Below are 19086 nucleotides of genomic sequence, written 5' to 3'. Positions count from 1 at the left end.
CATAAATAAGACATGAGAACACAGTGTACTGTCAAGCTAGAACCAAAAAAATCACATTTGATTAACTGAGTGTGAGCTTTGACACACAAGAATATGAGCTTCATTTGGTTAGTAAATAACTGTGATCAAAGGGCAACACAGTTGAACTGAGTAATAACCATGGATGATTTTCTAGACGTGAATTATACTGTATTATTATACTGCAGTAATGATTGGGTTATTGGTTATAAATATTGTCAATATTTCAGCATCATTTTTAAGTATTTTTATGGGTCTTGTCATCAATTATAAGTATACTACCAAAACCTGAGTATTTGGAAATGATTCTGTAAAGACAAAAATTTGCTGCCTACTAATGCAATTTCATCTTTTTCTCTGTGTTAAGTCCTTCATAGATCTTTCTTACCTACCTGCTCCCCAACCTGTTTTTCTTTGAAGCCTAACTCAAATATTACCCTGTTTTTAGCTTTCTCTAGGTTGAATTAATTGTACTTTATGTTTCATATATTTTTCTACATATATTTGTAGTACTTGCACATTGCATTATATTTTTACTCCCTCTCGACTGTGAGGTTCATCAGCTATTCACTTTCCCCTCAGTATTTCTGTTAATTAATTAATTTTAAGTACATTAATAAACCTAAAAATAGATGCTTGCTTAACATTTTCAACTATATAGACAAATCACTCTGCCCTAGTCTGTTCCCTTACCAGAGGTAACTAATATTTTATAGTTTAGTATATATTCTTTCAGAACTTAACATTTTCATTTTGTATATTTAATCAGTGTGTGTGTATACACAGTTTAAGGTTTGTTTCCTTTTCAAATAAATGAGACCCTACTTGTGTGTGTTTTTTTAGAATATGTTTCTTCATCAAATATTTTATCTTAGAGATCTTTCCACAATAGTACATGCAGAGCTGCCTCAGCTAATTGCATTGTGTTTCTTAGAGGGAAATATATTGTAATTCATGTACTGATACTTTTTCATCTTAATGCTCCAAGTAGGTTAATTAATAGCTTTTACTGGTATTAAGATTTTGTATATAATCAAATTTCTTTGCTTTAGATTCTACACCCAGATTTGGAAGTAGCAGATCATGCTTTTCCCCCTCCACGAACAGCTTTATCCCATTCAAAAATGCTGGTAAGAAATTTAATATTTAAATCTGATGCTTTTAAACAGAGCTGTACTTTTATTTGTATGGCTGTTAAAGAAGCTGAATATACTGAGAGTCAGATGGACAGCCTTGTAAAAAGTGTACTGAATTAGAACTGTCACTGACTGATCTTGTGACCTACTCTCTGAGGAGCCACAGGTGGCACATTGACCTGGAGGGAGTAGAGTTGAGACTGTTGCCCTGAGGAGGCAAAAGTAAGTGTGGGATAAAAAATCAGAACATAGGTTATGACTTGGAAAACTATGCCAAGTATCAAATCGAAAGGGTCAGGCAAGGATAAAAGGGGGAAGCTTATAAAAAATGGATACACATATTGTTGACAATGAGAGAATCAAGTTTGAAGAGTGAGTGGATGAAAATAGTTTCGATTAGAAGCCATGGAAGAGTTAGTATATAATACAGTCTCCTTTTAAATTTTGCCCATTGCATTTCTTAGAGTTGAGCTTTACGGCCAAGAAAAACCTTATAGAACTGGACACCTTGGATAAGTTACTTAAGCATTCTTTAGCATTTCCATCCATTAAATAAAGGATTGACCAAATAAATCTGTAAGTTTCCTTATAGTTCTAAAACTATGATTTTATTAAAACCTGAATTATCAAAACATAGTTTTAAGTCATACCTTATTAATATAGGAATAGATTTTTATAAATTGGATAAACTTTGGAAGAATTTCATAAGCTTTTAAAATATAGTCTTTTGAGATTATTTTCTTTTATATTTATGACTGTAATTCTTTTGATGGATGTAAAAATCAAATGACTTGGGAAATATGTCTTTCTCTAACATGGTGAAAGGGTTAGACTTTGTGACTTTTTTCCAAGAGGAAAATTGGATACACTAGGAGGCAAGCTTTGTTTGGTTCACTTGTAAAAAGAACTATTTAATAGCCTACTCTGTTCAACAATAGAATGGGCTAGATGCCCACCACTCAGGGCTGCCACAAATAAGACTTATTGTAGGAAGCACAGACAGATTTATTAAATAACCTCTCAGATTCTTTTCAACTTTTTGTCTTTGTGATACTGCATTTTTTTAAAGAAATTTCAGTTACCTAACTTGTTTCTTCTTATATTTTCAGGATAAAGAAGTACGTGCAGTTTTTCTTAGATTATTTGCACAACTTTTCCAAGGATATAGATCATGCCTACAACTTATAAGAATTCATGCAGAACCGGTAATACATTTTCACAAGGTAAGATGATACAGTACCAAAATGCTGTATCTGTCTGAAATGTAGCCTCTCATTTAATGAAACAACTTGGTTGTCTTTTTCTAGCCTTGTATTTTGACCTTAGTTTGTTAAACGAAGGTCGTTCTTCAATCTCTGCTTTGTGTGATTTTATGGTAATTTTTAATAACGCTGTGGAACTGACATGTTTGTCTTTAGAGTTTGTTAATTTTAAGTTGGTTTTTCTTTTAAAATTGAGTGTTAATTTTTTGTTTCTCCTCCTGCTTTATAGACAGACCCATTTTTATTTTTTCCAATACATGTAGTATTTCTAGTATCAAAAGCCCTTTTTGAGAGAATGTATCTTATAACACATTTATACATAAAGATACTTATTCAGGTGTTGATCTTTCTATTTTTGTTTTGACAATTCATCTATTACTAAGTGATAAGATAGTCATTTCAATTTTTCTTTCTTTACAGACAGCTTTCTTGGGGCAGCGTGGTTTGGTTGAGAATGATTTCCTCACTAAAGTGCTCAATGGAATGGCATTTGCAGGTTTTGTTTCAGAAAGAGGTCCACCCTATAGATCCTGTGATCTCTTTGATGAGGTATAGTTCTTATCAAATGAATGCATATTTACAGACAAAATTGGACCAGTAGTTAAAAGTGGACAAGTGTTTTAATCAAAATCCTAAATATATTATAAATTAAATACCAAATAATCCAAATGTTATTTATTATTATGCTTATTAAATCTTGGTATTTATAATGTGGACTGGAAAATTAGAAAAATATAGGATGTTACAGAAGTACATAAACATCTTGAACACCTGAATTTAAATAGTTCATTAAAATATTTTTGAAAAAGTAACAGTGGTTATATAAATAGAACTCTTATTTTATAAGTTTGTGTATTTATTTTGAGAGAGAAAGAAAAAACACAAGCGGGGGAAGGGCAGATGGCTTGAGCCTGGATCAAGAGTCAGATGCTTAAATGACTGAGCCACCCCAGCGTCACAAAAACTTATTTTTAAAGGCAATAATACAGTGATTCCTTTATAAGTTTCATAGAGATAAAAGTCTAAGTTTAATATATAGATATGTGATTTCAAACTACAGTTACATTTAGTCTATTAGTGTCATAGAACCATAGCTTGGCTTAATGGCATTCTTATTAATCAATAATCAACATTTGTCTGTCTCCTGTAGGAGATCTTCAATGTATGGAAGACAGATTTTGTCTCTGTCTTCAAGGAATTGGCCTTATAAAGGGAAAATTAAGACAAATGTGACTCAAAATAAGGATGCTATTTTGTGTTAGTTTGATTTATTTTAGTACATTTTCCATTTATCATTTAGCTACGTTTATAGCAGCTCATTCTGGGATAGAACAATGAATATTATTCCCATTTCATTTTCTAAAAGAACACTGTATTGGAACCAATAAATCTAGAGGTTCCTTGAAGTCTATAAAAGGAAAACACTCCTGGCACCCAAGATAGTGGAGAATAGTAATAGTGATTATATTTTGCCACAGGTCATTTTATTGTGTATAGAGAGGATAGGACTCAAGTTGTTAAAGATCCTCAGTTCAGAGAGTGATCTTTTATTTTCTGTAAAGATAGTTAAGTAATCACAGATAAGAATGAAAGAAGAGGCACATGTTATAGTTCTGAGTATGGAGACCTTCACCAAATACTTCAGTTAATAACACAAAGCATATGAAGACTTAGGAGAGATTGCCCTGTGGTGAGCAATTCTTTCTAATCAGTTACTAATCACTGATTCCCTAATACCAACATTTAATATGATGGATCATTGACTATCTAATACTAATGTATATCAGCTGTTAGATCCTGAATTAAGTAATCTATACATAATGTTTTATGGAGTTAAATTAGATGCTCTCTAAGATCCTTTCTAGTCCCCATATTTTATTAATCTCTGAAGCATTTTGAATAGTTACATCAGTTTATATATTCCCTTTTTTTTCTATCTAATTCTCTTAGTAACTCCTTCTGGCAGCATTATCACAGCTAGTAAGTCAGATTGATTACTTGCAGAAAACTTGCTTGCCACAGCCTCTCACTGTTTTTGTAAATCCTTCCCTTGCCTAGAGTATCCTCCCTCTGCTTTTCAATCTAATCGTGACCTCCCATTTCTCATACTCTGCTCTTATCTCACCACCTCCTCCAAACTTTCCTAGAATAAGTGACTTTGAGAGCCACTTAGTCTGCATTAAGCTTTATTTTAGGTCTCTAACTTTATATGGCAACTTACCTTTTATTATACACCTTTATATACATTGGAAATAATGGTAAGACAAGGACTGATTCCTACTGAATCTCCCCTGAGTGGTCATCCAGTTCTGTGTTCTGCCTACAGTTACAATTTTTAGTGTCTAATTGATGTTGTTACTTGAAAGCCAGTTGTTCTTAGTATATTTCAGTCAAAGGCCTAGAACGAATGAGATACCAGATCTAAGTAATCTCTCCTTACCCCTGTTTTTTTGTTGTTGTTTGTTTGTTTGTTTTTAGGGAGAGCTGTGTAAGCAGAGGAAAGAGGCAGGGGGAGAGAGAAAAAGAGAGAGAGAGAGAGAGAGAGAGAGTGAGGGAGAGAGACTCTAAACAGGCTGCATGCTCAGCATGAAGCTCAACGTGGGACTTGAGCCCACAATCCTGGGATCATGACCAGAGCAGAAATCAAGAGTCGGGCACTCAACTGACTGAGCCACCCAAGCATCCCCCTCCTTCCACCCTTCTTGGGCCATTTCATTTGCTTGAATGTGCTTTTAAAGGAAAATAGCATTTGCTCCTAGGAAAGGGATCCTTGTTTTCATTGAACCCAGGGTAGCCTACCATACCCAAGACTTAATGAGCCTTTGAGAGACGGCCTGCATTGTGTGTTGTCTGGTCCCCACACTCCAATCAAATAGGCCTGTTAGAAGGAAAGGAATGTTTGTCTTTGTTTGACAATCTTTCTGAATCCTGGCCTAGAACAGAGTTTTATATGTTGCCTGTTCCAGTGAATCTGTTAGTTTCTAGAAGGAAAAATCTTATACCCTTTTTAAAGAAATCATTCATCTATTTATCCTTCTTCCCATTTTTTTCCTTTTTGTGCTCTTTCTCCACTCGCAAGTGGATATATTCACACAGTTCTCTTGGGGCGCCTGGGTGGCTCAGTCAGTTGAGCTTCTGACTTCGGCTCAGGTCATGATCTCATGGTCTGTGAGTTCGAGCTCCGGGTTGGGCTCTGTGCTGACAGCTTAGAGCCTGGAGCCTGCTTCAGATTCTGTGTCTCCCTCTCTCTGACCCTCCCCCATCCATGCTCTGTTTCCCTCTGTCTCAAAAATAAAATAAACATTAAAGAAATTTTTTTTAAAACACAGTTCTCCCAGTAAATTAGTTTCATGGGGAAATGGATTAGAGTTATATATTGTAAGAACTAGAAGGAGTCCACAGATCATTTTGTTTTTCCATCTGATTTTAGAGATGAAGAGACTGAAGCTCAGGGAGTTTTAGTGACTTGTTCCAAATCACTGTCAGCAGAGCTAGAACTAAAGTCTGAGTGACCTGACTTGAACATTTGGTTCATGTTTTGTAAGCTAGGGAAATGTTGGAGACTTCCTGACTGTCTGAAATTCTCTGAGAGCATTTTATGAATGAGGCCTGGAGAATGAGTGGGTCTCTCTCAGTTTCTTCCCCAAGAAGAAATAAGGCCCTGAATAATCAGGGAGAGACCACCAGACCATCCAAGGACTCAATCAACTCTGTAACTTTAGAATAGAGGTGAAATGCAGTAAAATGTAAAATATTTTGTTTTAATAGTAGCGTATGTTTTAGATGCTTTTTGGTTTGCAAATTGTATGAAATTATCATACTGTTTTCTAATTTAGCATTTTTGGAGTTGATGTTTTGCCATCTGATTCTTTTTCCAAGTTGGTAGCTTTTGAAGTAGAGCGAATTAAGGTTGAAGAAAATAACCCAGTGAAGATAATAAAGCATGTCAGAGAACTTGCCGAGCAACTGTTCAAAAATGTAAGTAAGTATATTTATTTAGACAGTCATTAATTTTAAAAGTATGTAATTATTTCGTTTAAAGAAACTACATCTTTCTAGTAATAATCTTTTTGCTCTGACTTAAAACCTTTAGGATTATAAGTTAGTTATAAGATATGTGCATCAAAACAGACCTCATTTTTCAAAGTGATTTTCCTGTTAATCAACTATATTATGAAAACACCTCAGTCACAGTTTCCCAATTTGTTATGTGCCCTCATTGGATTTTCATTTAGGTCCCTGTCTTCTTAAGAGCATATTGTGCATTTTTAAGACATAAAGATTAAACTCATTGGAGACCAGAACTAGAATTGACCAATGTGCTCTGCTTAGTGTGGTCCAGTGATTGTCATCTGGATCAGGAAAATTGAGTTGTATTGTTTTGAGCAGACAGGGAGTGAAAACTGAAAGGAAGAAACCAAATTGTCACGTGAGCACAGAAACTCAAGGGTGGAAATATTCCCTGTGTATAGAAGAAATGCAATAAATTCTAAAGAGTGGGATGTGATAAAGTGTGAAGTAATCACCTGGATACCAAAACAAAAGAGATCCTAAGATGACAGTGTCATTACATGCATGCAGAAAAATGGATTTTGGCTAATGATTACTAGTCATTCTTCCTACCTGTGAAGCCTTGCAGAGTTGAATCCTTTTACTAAGAAAAGGAAAGTAAACGGGAAGTATGGTCTTCCAGGGGAGAGTTGAGGGAAGATAATATTTTTCAGGAAATACAGTGAAGAAGGATTTGTGATCGGTATCCTAGTATTGTTTAACTTAATTACTTGAATAGATGGGTGTTTTTAGACAGTGGGTCATTAGTCAGTGCTTTGTCACACCCATTTGAAATCTGAGACCCAATTGGATAAAAACAAGAATGCTGAATTGTGTTTCTTTGTTTCATGTTATTCAGTTATTTATGAATTTTGTTTCTGAAGTTATTTTAAAATTTATCCCTTGACTAATACCCTAAACTCCACATATAACTGTGTCCAGTATACTAAATCTATTTCTTGGTTAGTATGCTAAAATTAAAAAAAAAAAGAATTCTGTCAGAAGAAAAATGTGTGTTCTGTGCTGGTGTTCACCATTTATGATGGCTGTGTAGAACTAATATAGAGCATGACCACATGAGAAATTTCTATTGATTGACTGTAATAATAATAATAAATATTGAATGCTTAACACAATGTACCAGACATGGGATTAAGCACTTTACATACATCATCTCTAATCTTCATAACAACAATATTAAGATAGGTGTCGTTATCCCCATTTTACTGAGGATCATTGGCTCAGGATCATATGGCTATTAAGTGATTGAATCCAGATTTTAAATTCAGAAACTTTCAATTATCCAATCCCTAAACCTATTTTCTTTCCCTCCATTAGACTGGCTTATCTCCAACTTGAAAAATAGTAATATTTTCAATGGCTGACTTTATACTTTGTCATTTTAAAGCACTTTAACATACTTTCTCATTTGATCTTGGAAATGACCCTGTGAGATAAATAGGGCAGTTGTTGATATGTGGGAAACCAAAGGTAGAAAGTCTTTTTTCTTGGCTACTAGGAGTGATTTATTGATGGATTTCAAAAAAATAGCAAAACATCAAATGGAAATCAGTGTTTGAGATTTTGGAACTGATCCCTTGAATAATTGAATGTTTATTTCTTAGATCTTTACAAGACTATTCCAGAACTGCAGAATTTTGTAGCCTGTAAGTGACCAGAGCTGGGGTTCTGACACAGGTTTGTCTCTGTTACATGACTGAGTACACAGTGTGTATGTAAGGGAGTGTGCCAAGTCACTTTGATGCAAAAACAAAGTAATTTCCCTTCTTGCCATCCTAGAACTTAAATTTTATGATACCTAGCTTGTACTAAGCTGACACAAGACTGAAAACTGCAATAAAATAAGTAATAATTATACATTCTTTTTTTTCTCTTTAAATAGACACTTTATTATATCCACAGGCAATAAAATCCCAGAGCTACTATTAGGTAAATCCAGACCCTGCTAAATACTTAATGTTACCAAGCTTCTGCGATGTCCAGCATGGTTTTGAGGCTGGTGACCTCAGTGTCTATCTTCCTGCCTGTCTTGGTGACAGCTCTATCTTGCTGGGCATGCAGTGTCACCATCTCTGTCCTCATTTCCAGCAGCTTCCTTTCATTTCAGCGAACACATTTCTTTCACTCTGCTCTTTTCTGGAACGAAGCCTAATTTGGTTATCTGTTCAGACTTTGATCACTTCATCCGTTACTTGGTTGTTTTAACCAATGTAGTTCAAGGTTTATTTTCTCATATTCTGCTCTGAGGGCTGAAAACTCACTGTTCTCCAAAATAATCATATCTTTTTTCACATTAGAAGTCTGGGACATTATATTGCTGAACAGTGATCTGCTGCATCTTGGTGACCATATCCTTGTAGACAATATCCATGTTGGCATCCATGTTCTTGACCAATGCAGAGATGGTGATTTCTGCTTGCTGGGTGATGAAACCATCTTTTTTTTTTTTTTTTTTTTTTTGAGTAAACACACTGAGGCATGGGTGTCCAGTAGAGCGTCTTATTCCCGCAAGAGAGGAAATCTGTCCTTTTGTGCTCCAAATCTCTCCCAGTGCTCCAGCTGCAGGCTCCTGCCCACTGCTACCCTGGGGGTAAGGCCCCAGCACCAGTACTCCCCATCCTGGAGCACTCCCAGTCTGCGAGGGACCAGTGCAGGGTGGGCACAAGCAGCTAATTTTTATACATTATTAAAGGTAAATGGAAAACACAGACAACGGCTGATGTGGTTTGGGTGGTGGGGTGCAGAGCCAAGGGCCAAGAAAGAATTCTTGAAACATCTTTGGTGCAAAAAGGTGTTTTTATTAAAGCACGGGAACAGTAGGACCCATGGACAGAAAGAGCTGCACTGAGGTTGTGACAGGTGACTGATTATATACTTTTAGGTTGGGAGGGGGTTAGGGATAGCACAAGCCTCCAAGGAATTTTGAAAACAAGGTTTCCAGGACCCTGTTGGGGGCTAGCTATTGTTAAGAAAATGTCATTTATTACTGTTTAGTAAAAACTCAGTCATGAGACCTTTCAGATGTGTATCAGTAGGCCTTATGCTTCGAGTATGATTGCCAATATACATCTTGGTGGATAGAGATAAAGGAAGCTTCCAAAGAAATTTCTATATGTTTGAGGTAGACTCACAGGATCCTGAGGGGTCAGGCTAAGATTGCCTTTTGCCCTTAGCAAAGTGTCAGCATGGAGGCAGCTGAGTTCCTAGAGGAAGGTCATTCTGCCTGTTTCAAGAACTTGTCAATGGGCTGTTAGTGGTAAGGAAATTTAATTGTTTTCTTTTTGCTTTTGTTCCCCCACATCAACACCTATCCTTTAAAAACAGTACTTTTAAAGTGATCATCATGAGGGACTTGTATGACTAGGTCAGAGATGGAAATCACCCTTCAAATGTACTCTGCATTTCTTGAGCCCTTATTGAGCTTTTCTCCCCCAATCTAATCCTATTCCATTTAATTTGATCCATTCCATTCTTTCAATATGTATTTATTAAGCGTCTGCTAGCACCAGGCATTTTCTAGGTACACGATTCCCATAGTATCCTTCGAAAGAGGATATATCTACGTGATGAGTGAGAATTTCAGAATATCCCCATGGATTGTCCTCAGACTTTCTGAGATTCTGTCTAGTTGTAAGATTCTAAACTCCACATGGTCCCAACATTCCTGAAGTAAATATGTTACAAAGTTAAAAGGCAGAGTATGATGGTAAAGTTACTTTCTTGGGTCATGCAGGAAGTTGAGGGGAGGGAGGAAGGATGGTCTCAATGCAAGGAAAATAATCCAGATGGTTCTATTTTTAACTAGTCAGTTTTTTTTTTTTTTTATCACATTCTAAATTCCCTTTTGGTCAGCAAGAACCAACCATATAATTTGGCTGTTTCCTTATTATTGGGTTAGAATTGAGACCTGGTGATTCCACTTAGATGTTTGTAAATACTTTGTTGCAGTGAAGTCTGGTATGTGTGCCTACTCTCTCTGCTTCATTTCCCTTTGAAGTACCTCAAAAACGAACCTTAATTTCTGTTTCTTCTCACTACTCCCTTGTATTGCTTTTTGGTGTGTGAGAATATGAGGAGACGTGAGTAGGATGGATTGTAACAGTGTTTGTGTGCTCTTTTAACTTTCCGGAGCTTCTTAAATAATTAAGGAAATAATTTGGTGACTTAGGTAGAGGACAGGAATGGGAAGGAGACATGAAGGAGAAGGAAGGGAATAACTCCATTAGAGACAAATTGTGTAAGCATTGGCAAGGTTTATACCATGAAGATTATTGGCCATTCACTATACAGCTTTTCTTTCCATTCCCAATTGATAATACTGGATCTGGGTCTGCTCAGTTTGGCTTTCAGAATCTTCCATGTCTATATGACAGCACATTTATCTACTTACTGGCTCTATCTCTGTGATTCTCACATATACTAATAAAGGACCACTGACTGTACACAAAATGAGAATGTTAAGATAGGCCAAGACAAGAAATTTAGAAAACCTCCATTCCAAGGCATCAAGGAATCAGTTGGATATGTATTTTACTGTTTTACATAGTGCAGTTTTTCTAATTTGTTTTGCATCTGCAATGGTATATAAATATTTGCTAGACTGTATAATTTGTTTGATAGTTTTCTTAAAAGTTAAAGGAAAAATGAGAAGACTTGGACCTTCTTATAGAATAATATGAGATTTCTATTTGTGCCTCATGGATGTTTCATTGCCTAGCATTGCAGTGACTAGGTTTTAAAATCCTAATGGGAGAACAAAGTCCAAATACAGGAATATCCATCATAAATCACATAAAGTCTATACCCTTTACATTTCAACATAAAGTTAATTTCACTACCATGAAAATTTAATCTACACTGATGTTATTATCTCTTTGCCAACTGTGAATAAAAGGATTTTGTTGTTGTTATAGGAAGGATGTAAAATACTGTGATCATCTTTAGTCTTAAAAAGTCAAAATATAAACAGCTTACTTAGATTATTGTGATGAAATGAGATCCCCAAAGCATAAAAATCAGACTTCTCCCTTATCTTATCTGATCTATTTGTTCATTTTTTTTTAATTTTTTTTTTCCAACGTTTATTTATTTTTGGGACAGAGAGAGACAGAGCATGAACGGGGGAGGGGCAGAGAGAGAGGGAGACACAGAATCGGAAACAGGCTCCAGGCTCCGAGCCATCAGCCCAGAGCCCGACGCGGGGCTCGAACTCACGGACCGCGAGATCGTGACCTGGCTGAAGTCGGACGCTTAACCGACTGCGCCACCCAGGCACCCCTATTTGTTCATTTTTAAGTCACGTTTACTGTGAGATAATTTACATGTAGTAATACGTACCTTTTTAAAAATGTACTCTAGGGGCGCCTGGGTGGCTCAGTCGGTTAAGCATCCAACTTCGGCTCAGGTCATGATCTCACAGTCCGTGAGTTCAAGCTCTGCATTGGGCTCTGTGCTGACACCTCAGAGCCTGAAGCCTGCTTCAGATTCTGTGTCTCCCTCTCTTTCTGCCCCTCCCCTGCTCATGCTCTGTCTCAAAAATAAATATTAAAAAAAAAACATCAAAATGTACTGTAGATATTAACAAATGAATGAAGCTGTATAATCCATCACCACTACAGTAAGGACAGAACATTTTTGACAACCCCCCTTAATTCCTTTCCTTGTTATAATCACTTCCTCGTACCACCTCAAACTCTTAATAACTGATCTGTTTTCTGTCTCTTTAGTTTTTGCCTTTTCTGTAATGTCAGTATGTAGCTTTTTGAATTTGGTTTCTTTCACTTAGCATACTGCATTTCAGATTCCTTTCTGCTGCATAGATCAGTTGTTTATTCCTTTTCATTGTTGAGTAGTAGTCCATTGCATGGATGCCTCAAACTTCTGTTTATCTATTAACCAACTGAAGGGCAATTGTGGCAGTTATGAACAAAACCACTAGAACATTTGCACAGGTTTTGTGTGAACATAAATTTTCACTTCTCTTGGGTAAATATTTAGAAGTAGGATGCTGGGATATATGGTAACAAAATGTAAACTTTATAATAAACTGCCAGACTATTTTCCCAAAAGTCTATACCATTTTGCATTCCCACCAGACATATATGAGTTACATTTGTTCTGCATCTTTACTAACATTTGTATCCTCAGGTTTGTTTGTTTGTTTGGTCTTATTTTGTTTTTAGCCATTCTCATAAGTATGTGGTGGTATCTTATAGTTTTAATTTGCATGTCAGCAGGTGAGCGAAAGTGTGGGTCTCTTACCTAGTTGATGCGTCCTCTCTTGGCACTTGTGAAAAGAGTACTTGTCTTAGAATATGAAACCTCCATCTAGAATTATGAATTAGAGCAGTGGTTCTCAGCAGGGGTAACCCCTCCCTTCCAGAAATTTGGCAACATCTGGAGACATTTCTGTTTGTCACAGCTGAGGAGGGTGTCCTAGTGGCATCTGGTAGGCAGATGCTAGGGATGCTTCTAAACATCTTACAATTTACAAATTTACAAGACACCCACTACTTCCCCATCCAAACAAAGAAATATCTAGCTCAAAATGTTAAAATTGCCATGATACAGAAACCCTGGATTAGGGGAATCAGCATATTAGGTATTAAAGTCATACACCAAACTTATTTGTGTTAAGGGTGCAGCTTTAATTCATCTGGGTGATCATTGAAAGTCCTGTGAGGATGGAAAGTGGAGAATGTTTCCTTTCATCAATATTGTATGCACAACTAGGCAACCCTAAAAAGTCCAGTTATATTTTGTCAGTGTTTAATGACTTAGTCCAGTGATAGTATTGATTTCAGCTGTGTTTGGAAGGTTTTGTGTAACTTGCTCTCCCACATGGCTCTATAATAATTGGTGCACATTAAATAATTATTAAATACCTAAATTAATATGGGAAACTTGGTAGCCACCAACAAGGTCACATCGATTTGTCATTCACTGCTGAGACCAACGTATAGGAAGAAATTGTTTTCCCCAATGTTGCCTACTTTGTATTTCCAGTAGGGTTTGGGGCTTTTTGTTTTATTTTGCTTGCTTTGCTTTTATTCGAAGTGCATTCTCAGCCTTGTTTTCCATAAGCCCTAGGCATATTCTCATTTCGCTTGCCAAAAAAAAAAAAGAAAAATCCATGTTTCCAGACCAGATGGTATGTGTGTCATTTTTTCAAGTCTGAGAAAATCATTGTACCTTCCATTACTATCATACATTCTCAGAGCAGGATTACAGAGCCCATTTCTTGAAAACCATTATCTAATTTTAAAATTCCCTCTAAACAATAGTGCATTTTGCTGGCTTTTGTGGGCAGTTCATCTTGGCTGCCTTGAACAAAATTGTTACCATGTTCACCATAGTGTTTAGTGGCCTGAATTCTTGGTTATTAATTTATATTTGCATTTCTCTGCAATCAAAGATGAAAATTTGGCAGCTTCTTTCTTCTATTGAAAATAATGAATTTCCTTGTTTCCACAAGGATATTCAACAACAAAATTAGGCTGCGGTTTTTAATGAGCTCAGTAATCTTCAAGGGAACAGTCCAAATGCAGCTGAAGTTCCAAGTAAGAGCAGATGTTTCTAAGAATATGCAGAGTTCAGTGAGCCTTAAATTTCCTCTCATTTCTTCTGTCTTCTTGAAAGCCATTATGTGACCAAATTGGGTGTAAAGTAGCAAATGTATTTCTTTATATTTACCACAGTGCCCGTTAGAGGGCAGCAGTATACAGACACACCATCCAGAAAAAACAAGCACTTTGATTCACAGGCATGAGCCTTTTTTGCATCTTCTGAACACAATTGAATATGTTATAATTTTGTAACTTTATCCCATAATATGAATTTTATGTATAATGTCTATACAACTGCAGGATAGCCTCATCTTTGAACTTTGTTTTAAAATGATTAAAAATGCTTTTTAATCTTAATTCTATAGATTTGGTTTATAATATTTCATATTGCTTATGAGAAGAATAACACTACTGATGACTAATAGCAATATCTTTTCTTTAATAAGTTATTTCTGTTTTAACTCTTATTGACTATGATTGTTGTTGTTGTTAAAATGTAAGTAGCTGGTGATATGATGGGATTCGTGGGAGAAAGACATGGTTTGAGTTTTAGAGGTATGGTGTCATGCTATAGAATATGCAGTGAATAAATATTTTTTACATGAATGTACTCTAAATTTTTAGAAAACAGCTTTCGTATTTTCTGGGAAAGTGTGTATGTGTGTGCACACGTGAGTGCACACAGGCACTAAAAGTTTTCCTGTAACAACTCATTTTGTCCTCTCAAGAACCTTATGAAGTAGGTACTGTACCATTATCTAGATTACAGGTGAGGAAACTAAAACACAAGTGGTGAGTGAATTGACACCGTACCAGGTCACACTACCAATAAGTGGCTAAGCTGGAATTTAACCCAGAAGGTCTGGCATCACAGACCAGGCACTAAAAATACTTTGTTGTACTACCTGTCTCATTGAATTGTCCAACCATTCCCTGTGAATCGTAGTGTCACCTGTCTCTATCACGTTTTTACACAGAGTCCTGTTTCTGGGCCTTTATTCCATTAGCCTTTTTAACCCTTTACTAATACCAGTTGCCATACTAGATTTATTATTATAGGCTTAGGTAAGTTTTGAGATCTTGGAACTTTGACTTCTCCACTTAATCTTGTTCAGAATTGCCTTGACTATTTTTGTATCTTTATTCTTCCATATAAGGTTTAGGATGAACTTATACATTGCAGGATTTTAAGTAGAAATAATATGTGTATCTTTATTTTTCTAAATGACCTTAAGTCATTTTCAGAACAAGATAAAAGAATATATAGTAAGAGAGAGATAAAATATAGTTAGGAAAGATAACTAAGAAGATGTATTTTTTAATTCTATTTTGCCATGTTTTAACATTTGTTACAATGAATATTATTTACATCATGGAAAATATATTTTAAGTTTTTATTTTATTATAAAGAAAATAAGTATAAATAGAAACAGAAGTAATAAAGACTGTACTTAAATGATTCTGATTCTGACCTCAAAATCCACATGAATTACCTTTCCAGCCTGAAAAAAAAAATCTGCCAGTGAGTTTTAGAAAATTGATATTTGTAACTTTGAGAAGATATCTTAGACATTGTGACTAAAGAACAGAAAAACAAAAACAAGCATACTACTTTTGAAAAGGACAGTTGCAGAAACTATAGACCAGTGATGTTGGTGTTAATCCAAGCATAATTTTAGAACAATTTTTTCAGCATTTAGTTTAGAAAGTGGTGATCATGAAGACTTGGCATAGAAATTTATTTATATATTTTCCCCCGCCTTTGCTAACAATGCAAAGGGAAAACACAAAGTGCATATAAGGGTTACTTTGGCAAGAACAAATTTTATAACTAATTTCACCTTCTCAGGAACCTTGTAAGATGTCCCTCAGGCAAAGTTATTTTCCCAACATCACACATGAGTCAAACAAAAACTAGAACTTGGGCTTTTTTACACTTAAAAGAGTATTAATTATTATTGTGTTGCTGAGATATGCTACCTATGTCATCTGCCATGGCTGAACCTTTTCTTTATCTGGGTTTGGACCATATAACCATAAAGAATTTTCGGGAGTAGCTCTAGTAGATGATGACAGATATCCATTTTAACTGTCTGGAGAAAGTATAGGGTAGTATTGAGCTTAATCTACAACACAAATAACAGGTTCAAGAAGAAGGGAATTTTCTGGTTGCAAAGGATAATAAATGCTAGAATTGGTCTAAGAATGGCAGTAAAACATCTTTCCCTAGAGAGCGTTATTAAAAGATGAATTCCATTCTACCTGTGGTGTTTGAAATATAATCCTCCTTAACTGGGTGGCAAGATAAAAATTTATGCCAGCCCTAAGGATCTATGAAAATATTAGCTGATATATTTACTTCAATTATTGCAATCCTAGTATGTGTTCAACATTGTGTCCCACTTATTATGAAATAGTGGGAAGTAGTTTAGGGTGCCTGCTATGTGCCAGGCAGTTTCTAGATGCAACAGGTATACAGCAGAGGGCAAAGAATATTTTTCTGATTGGCTGAAATGTTGGCCCTCACGGAGCTTCATTTTAGTAAGAGAAGGGTAGACAATAAGCAAGTTAAATAAAATTTATGATATGTGAAAAGATGGTAAGTGCTAAAGAGGAACATATAATAAGAGGGATAGGGAGTGTATTGGTATAACTTTAGATAAGGTGGGCAAGAAAGGTAGCATTTGAGCAAAGAAATGCAGGAAGAAATAAAGGATGCTGTTGAAATTGTAGGGGGATAGGCAAAAGTAACAGTTAAGTGCAAAGGCCTTGAGGCTGGAACAAGAAGGCCTGGGTAGCTAGAGCAGAATGAAAGAAAACAGTAGCAGGACAGTCCTATAGGAAAGCCAGATCTTGTGGGGCCTTGTAAATTATTTTAGGAACTTTGGATTTTACTCTGAGTAAGATAAAGAGCTACTTGAATGAACAGAGTATTGAGGTGATAGTTTGACATACTTTTAACTAGAGCACTCTGTCTGCAGTATTAAGAATAGAGGGAGGGAGGGAATGAGGATGGAAGCAGAGAGACCAGTCAGGAGACTGTTGTTCTGTGGTAATATAGAGATGTTGCCTTGAACCATAGGGTTGTTGAAAAATGGTCAGATTAGGAACATATTTGAAAGGCAAAGTCCAAAAAGTTTGCAGAGGAATGGATGATTGAGTGTTGGAGAAAGGCATTACAGATAGCTAAGCATTTCACCTGAGAGGAAAAATAAATATGCCATTTACTGAAGTGGAGAAGACTATAGAAAGCAGATTTGGAGGAGGGGAAAAGTAATTGCGCCATTTGGACATCTATTTAAGAAGTTATTTTTTTTTAATTTTTTAAGTTTATTCACTCAGAGAGAGAGGGAGAGAGCACAAGCAGGGGAAGGGCAGAGAGAGAGGGAGAGAGAATCCCAAGCAGGCTCTGCACTGTCATTGCAAAGCCCCATGTGGGGCTTGAACTCACGAACCATGAGATCATGACCTGAGCCGAAGGCAGATGCTTAACCGACTGAGCCACCCAGGTGACTCAAGAAGTTATTTTAAATCCAAATGGAAATACTCTGAACAGGCAGTTGAATATACGTATATGGCGTTCAGGAGAAAGCTCAGTTGGAGGAAAGAATTTATGGATCATTGGTGTTTTTATGGTTGAAATATTGAGAATGGAAGTTGTCCCCAAGGAAATAAGTGTAGATAGAAAAGAGGCCCGAAGTCTGAGCCCTGGTGTTTTTACATAGTTAAGAGATTAGGCAGATAAAAAAATAGACAAAGATGTAGCAAGAAGACCTAGAAACCACATGGAGAAAGTATTCATAGAAAAGGAGTTTGAGTGATCAGCTATATTATCAGATGCTGCTGATAGATCCCCTAAGAAGATTCTGGTACACTCTTTTATGGCATGTATCTGAATGTATATATAATCACTCATCTGTCTGATTTCAGTTTTTGTCCCTTTGAGCTCCCACTCTCTGCCTGGCAATCTTCCATTGGTATTTCAACTTCTGACTAATTTTACCTGTTTGATATTGCAGGAGAATCCTAACCCTCATATGGCATTCCAGAAAGTTCCACGCCCAACAGAAGGATCCCACTTGCGAGTTCATATTCTGCCTTTCCCAAAAATTAATGAAACTCGGGTACAGGAATTAATACAGGAAAATCTTGCTAAGAACCAGAATGCACCTCCTGCTTCACGAGTGGAAAAGAAATGTGTTGTGCCAGCAGGTCCACCTGTTGGTATGTATCTGTCTCTTTGTTTGTTTTAAAAGTAAACCTTTTATCAAGATAGAAGACACAAAAATGAAAGGGTGCTACTTGACGAATTTTTACAAAGTAAACAAACTTGTATAACCAGAATTAGAGCATTGTTAACACCCAGAAACACTGTTCCATTCACTGTCTCTCACAAACAGTAACCATTAATGTAACTGCTATACTATAGAATCTTCTCATTTTAAAAAACAGCTACATTGAGTTATATTTCACACACCATAAAACTCAATAAGTGCACCATTCAATGGTTTTTAGCATATCCACAGAGTTGTGCAACCATTTTCACTACATAATATCAGATTGTTTTCATTATGCCAAATAGAAATACCCATACCCATTAGTAGTCACTCCCCATTTTCCACCAAAACCATTCCTCTCTACCGTTAGGCAATAATCTTTATATCTTTATAGCTTTACCTATTCTGGACATTGTATATAAATGGAATTATACAGTATATGATCTTTTGTAACTGACTTCATTTAGCATAATATTTTCAAGGTTCATCCATGTAGCATGTAACAGTACTTCATTGCTTTTTATACCTGAATAATATTCCATCGTATGGAGATACACATATATGTATACATGTATGTGTGTATATGTGTATGTGTATGTGTATGTATATGTATATGTATATGTATATGTATATGTATATGTATATGTATATGTAAGTATATATATTTACGTTTTGTTGTCCATTCACCAACAGGTAGGTGGTTGGGTTGTTTCTACTTTTGCCTACTTTTGACTACTTTTTGACTACTGTTTTCAGA

The 19086-nt window shown here is 35.9% G+C and overlaps 1 protein-coding gene and 1 pseudogene across 3 annotated transcripts in view; one reads left to right on the top strand and one right to left on the bottom strand.

The window, feature by feature from the left end:
• Positions 1–19086, top strand: part of SBF2 (SET binding factor 2) — a 489527-nt gene that overhangs the window by 280239 nt on the left and 190202 nt on the right. For all 3 annotated transcript variants that reach the window (XM_023239559.2, XM_023239558.2, XM_023239557.2), the window contains exons 10-14: positions 1071–1148; positions 2264–2377; positions 2837–2965; positions 6296–6394; positions 18072–18276. In XM_023239559.2, coding sequence (XP_023095327.2) covers positions 1071–1148; positions 2264–2377; positions 2837–2965; positions 6296–6394; positions 18072–18276 — 625 coding nt within the window. The remainder of the gene's footprint in view (positions 1–1070; positions 1149–2263; positions 2378–2836; positions 2966–6295; positions 6395–18071; positions 18277–19086) is intronic.
• Positions 8378–10847, bottom strand: LOC102900162 (annotated as a pseudogene).

Source organism: Felis catus, chromosome D1 (assembly GCF_018350175.1).
Source record: "Felis catus isolate Fca126 chromosome D1, F.catus_Fca126_mat1.0, whole genome shotgun sequence".
Lineage (NCBI taxonomy): Eukaryota > Metazoa > Chordata > Mammalia > Carnivora > Felidae > Felis > Felis catus.
This window is presented reverse-complemented; position numbering and strand designations above follow the sequence as displayed.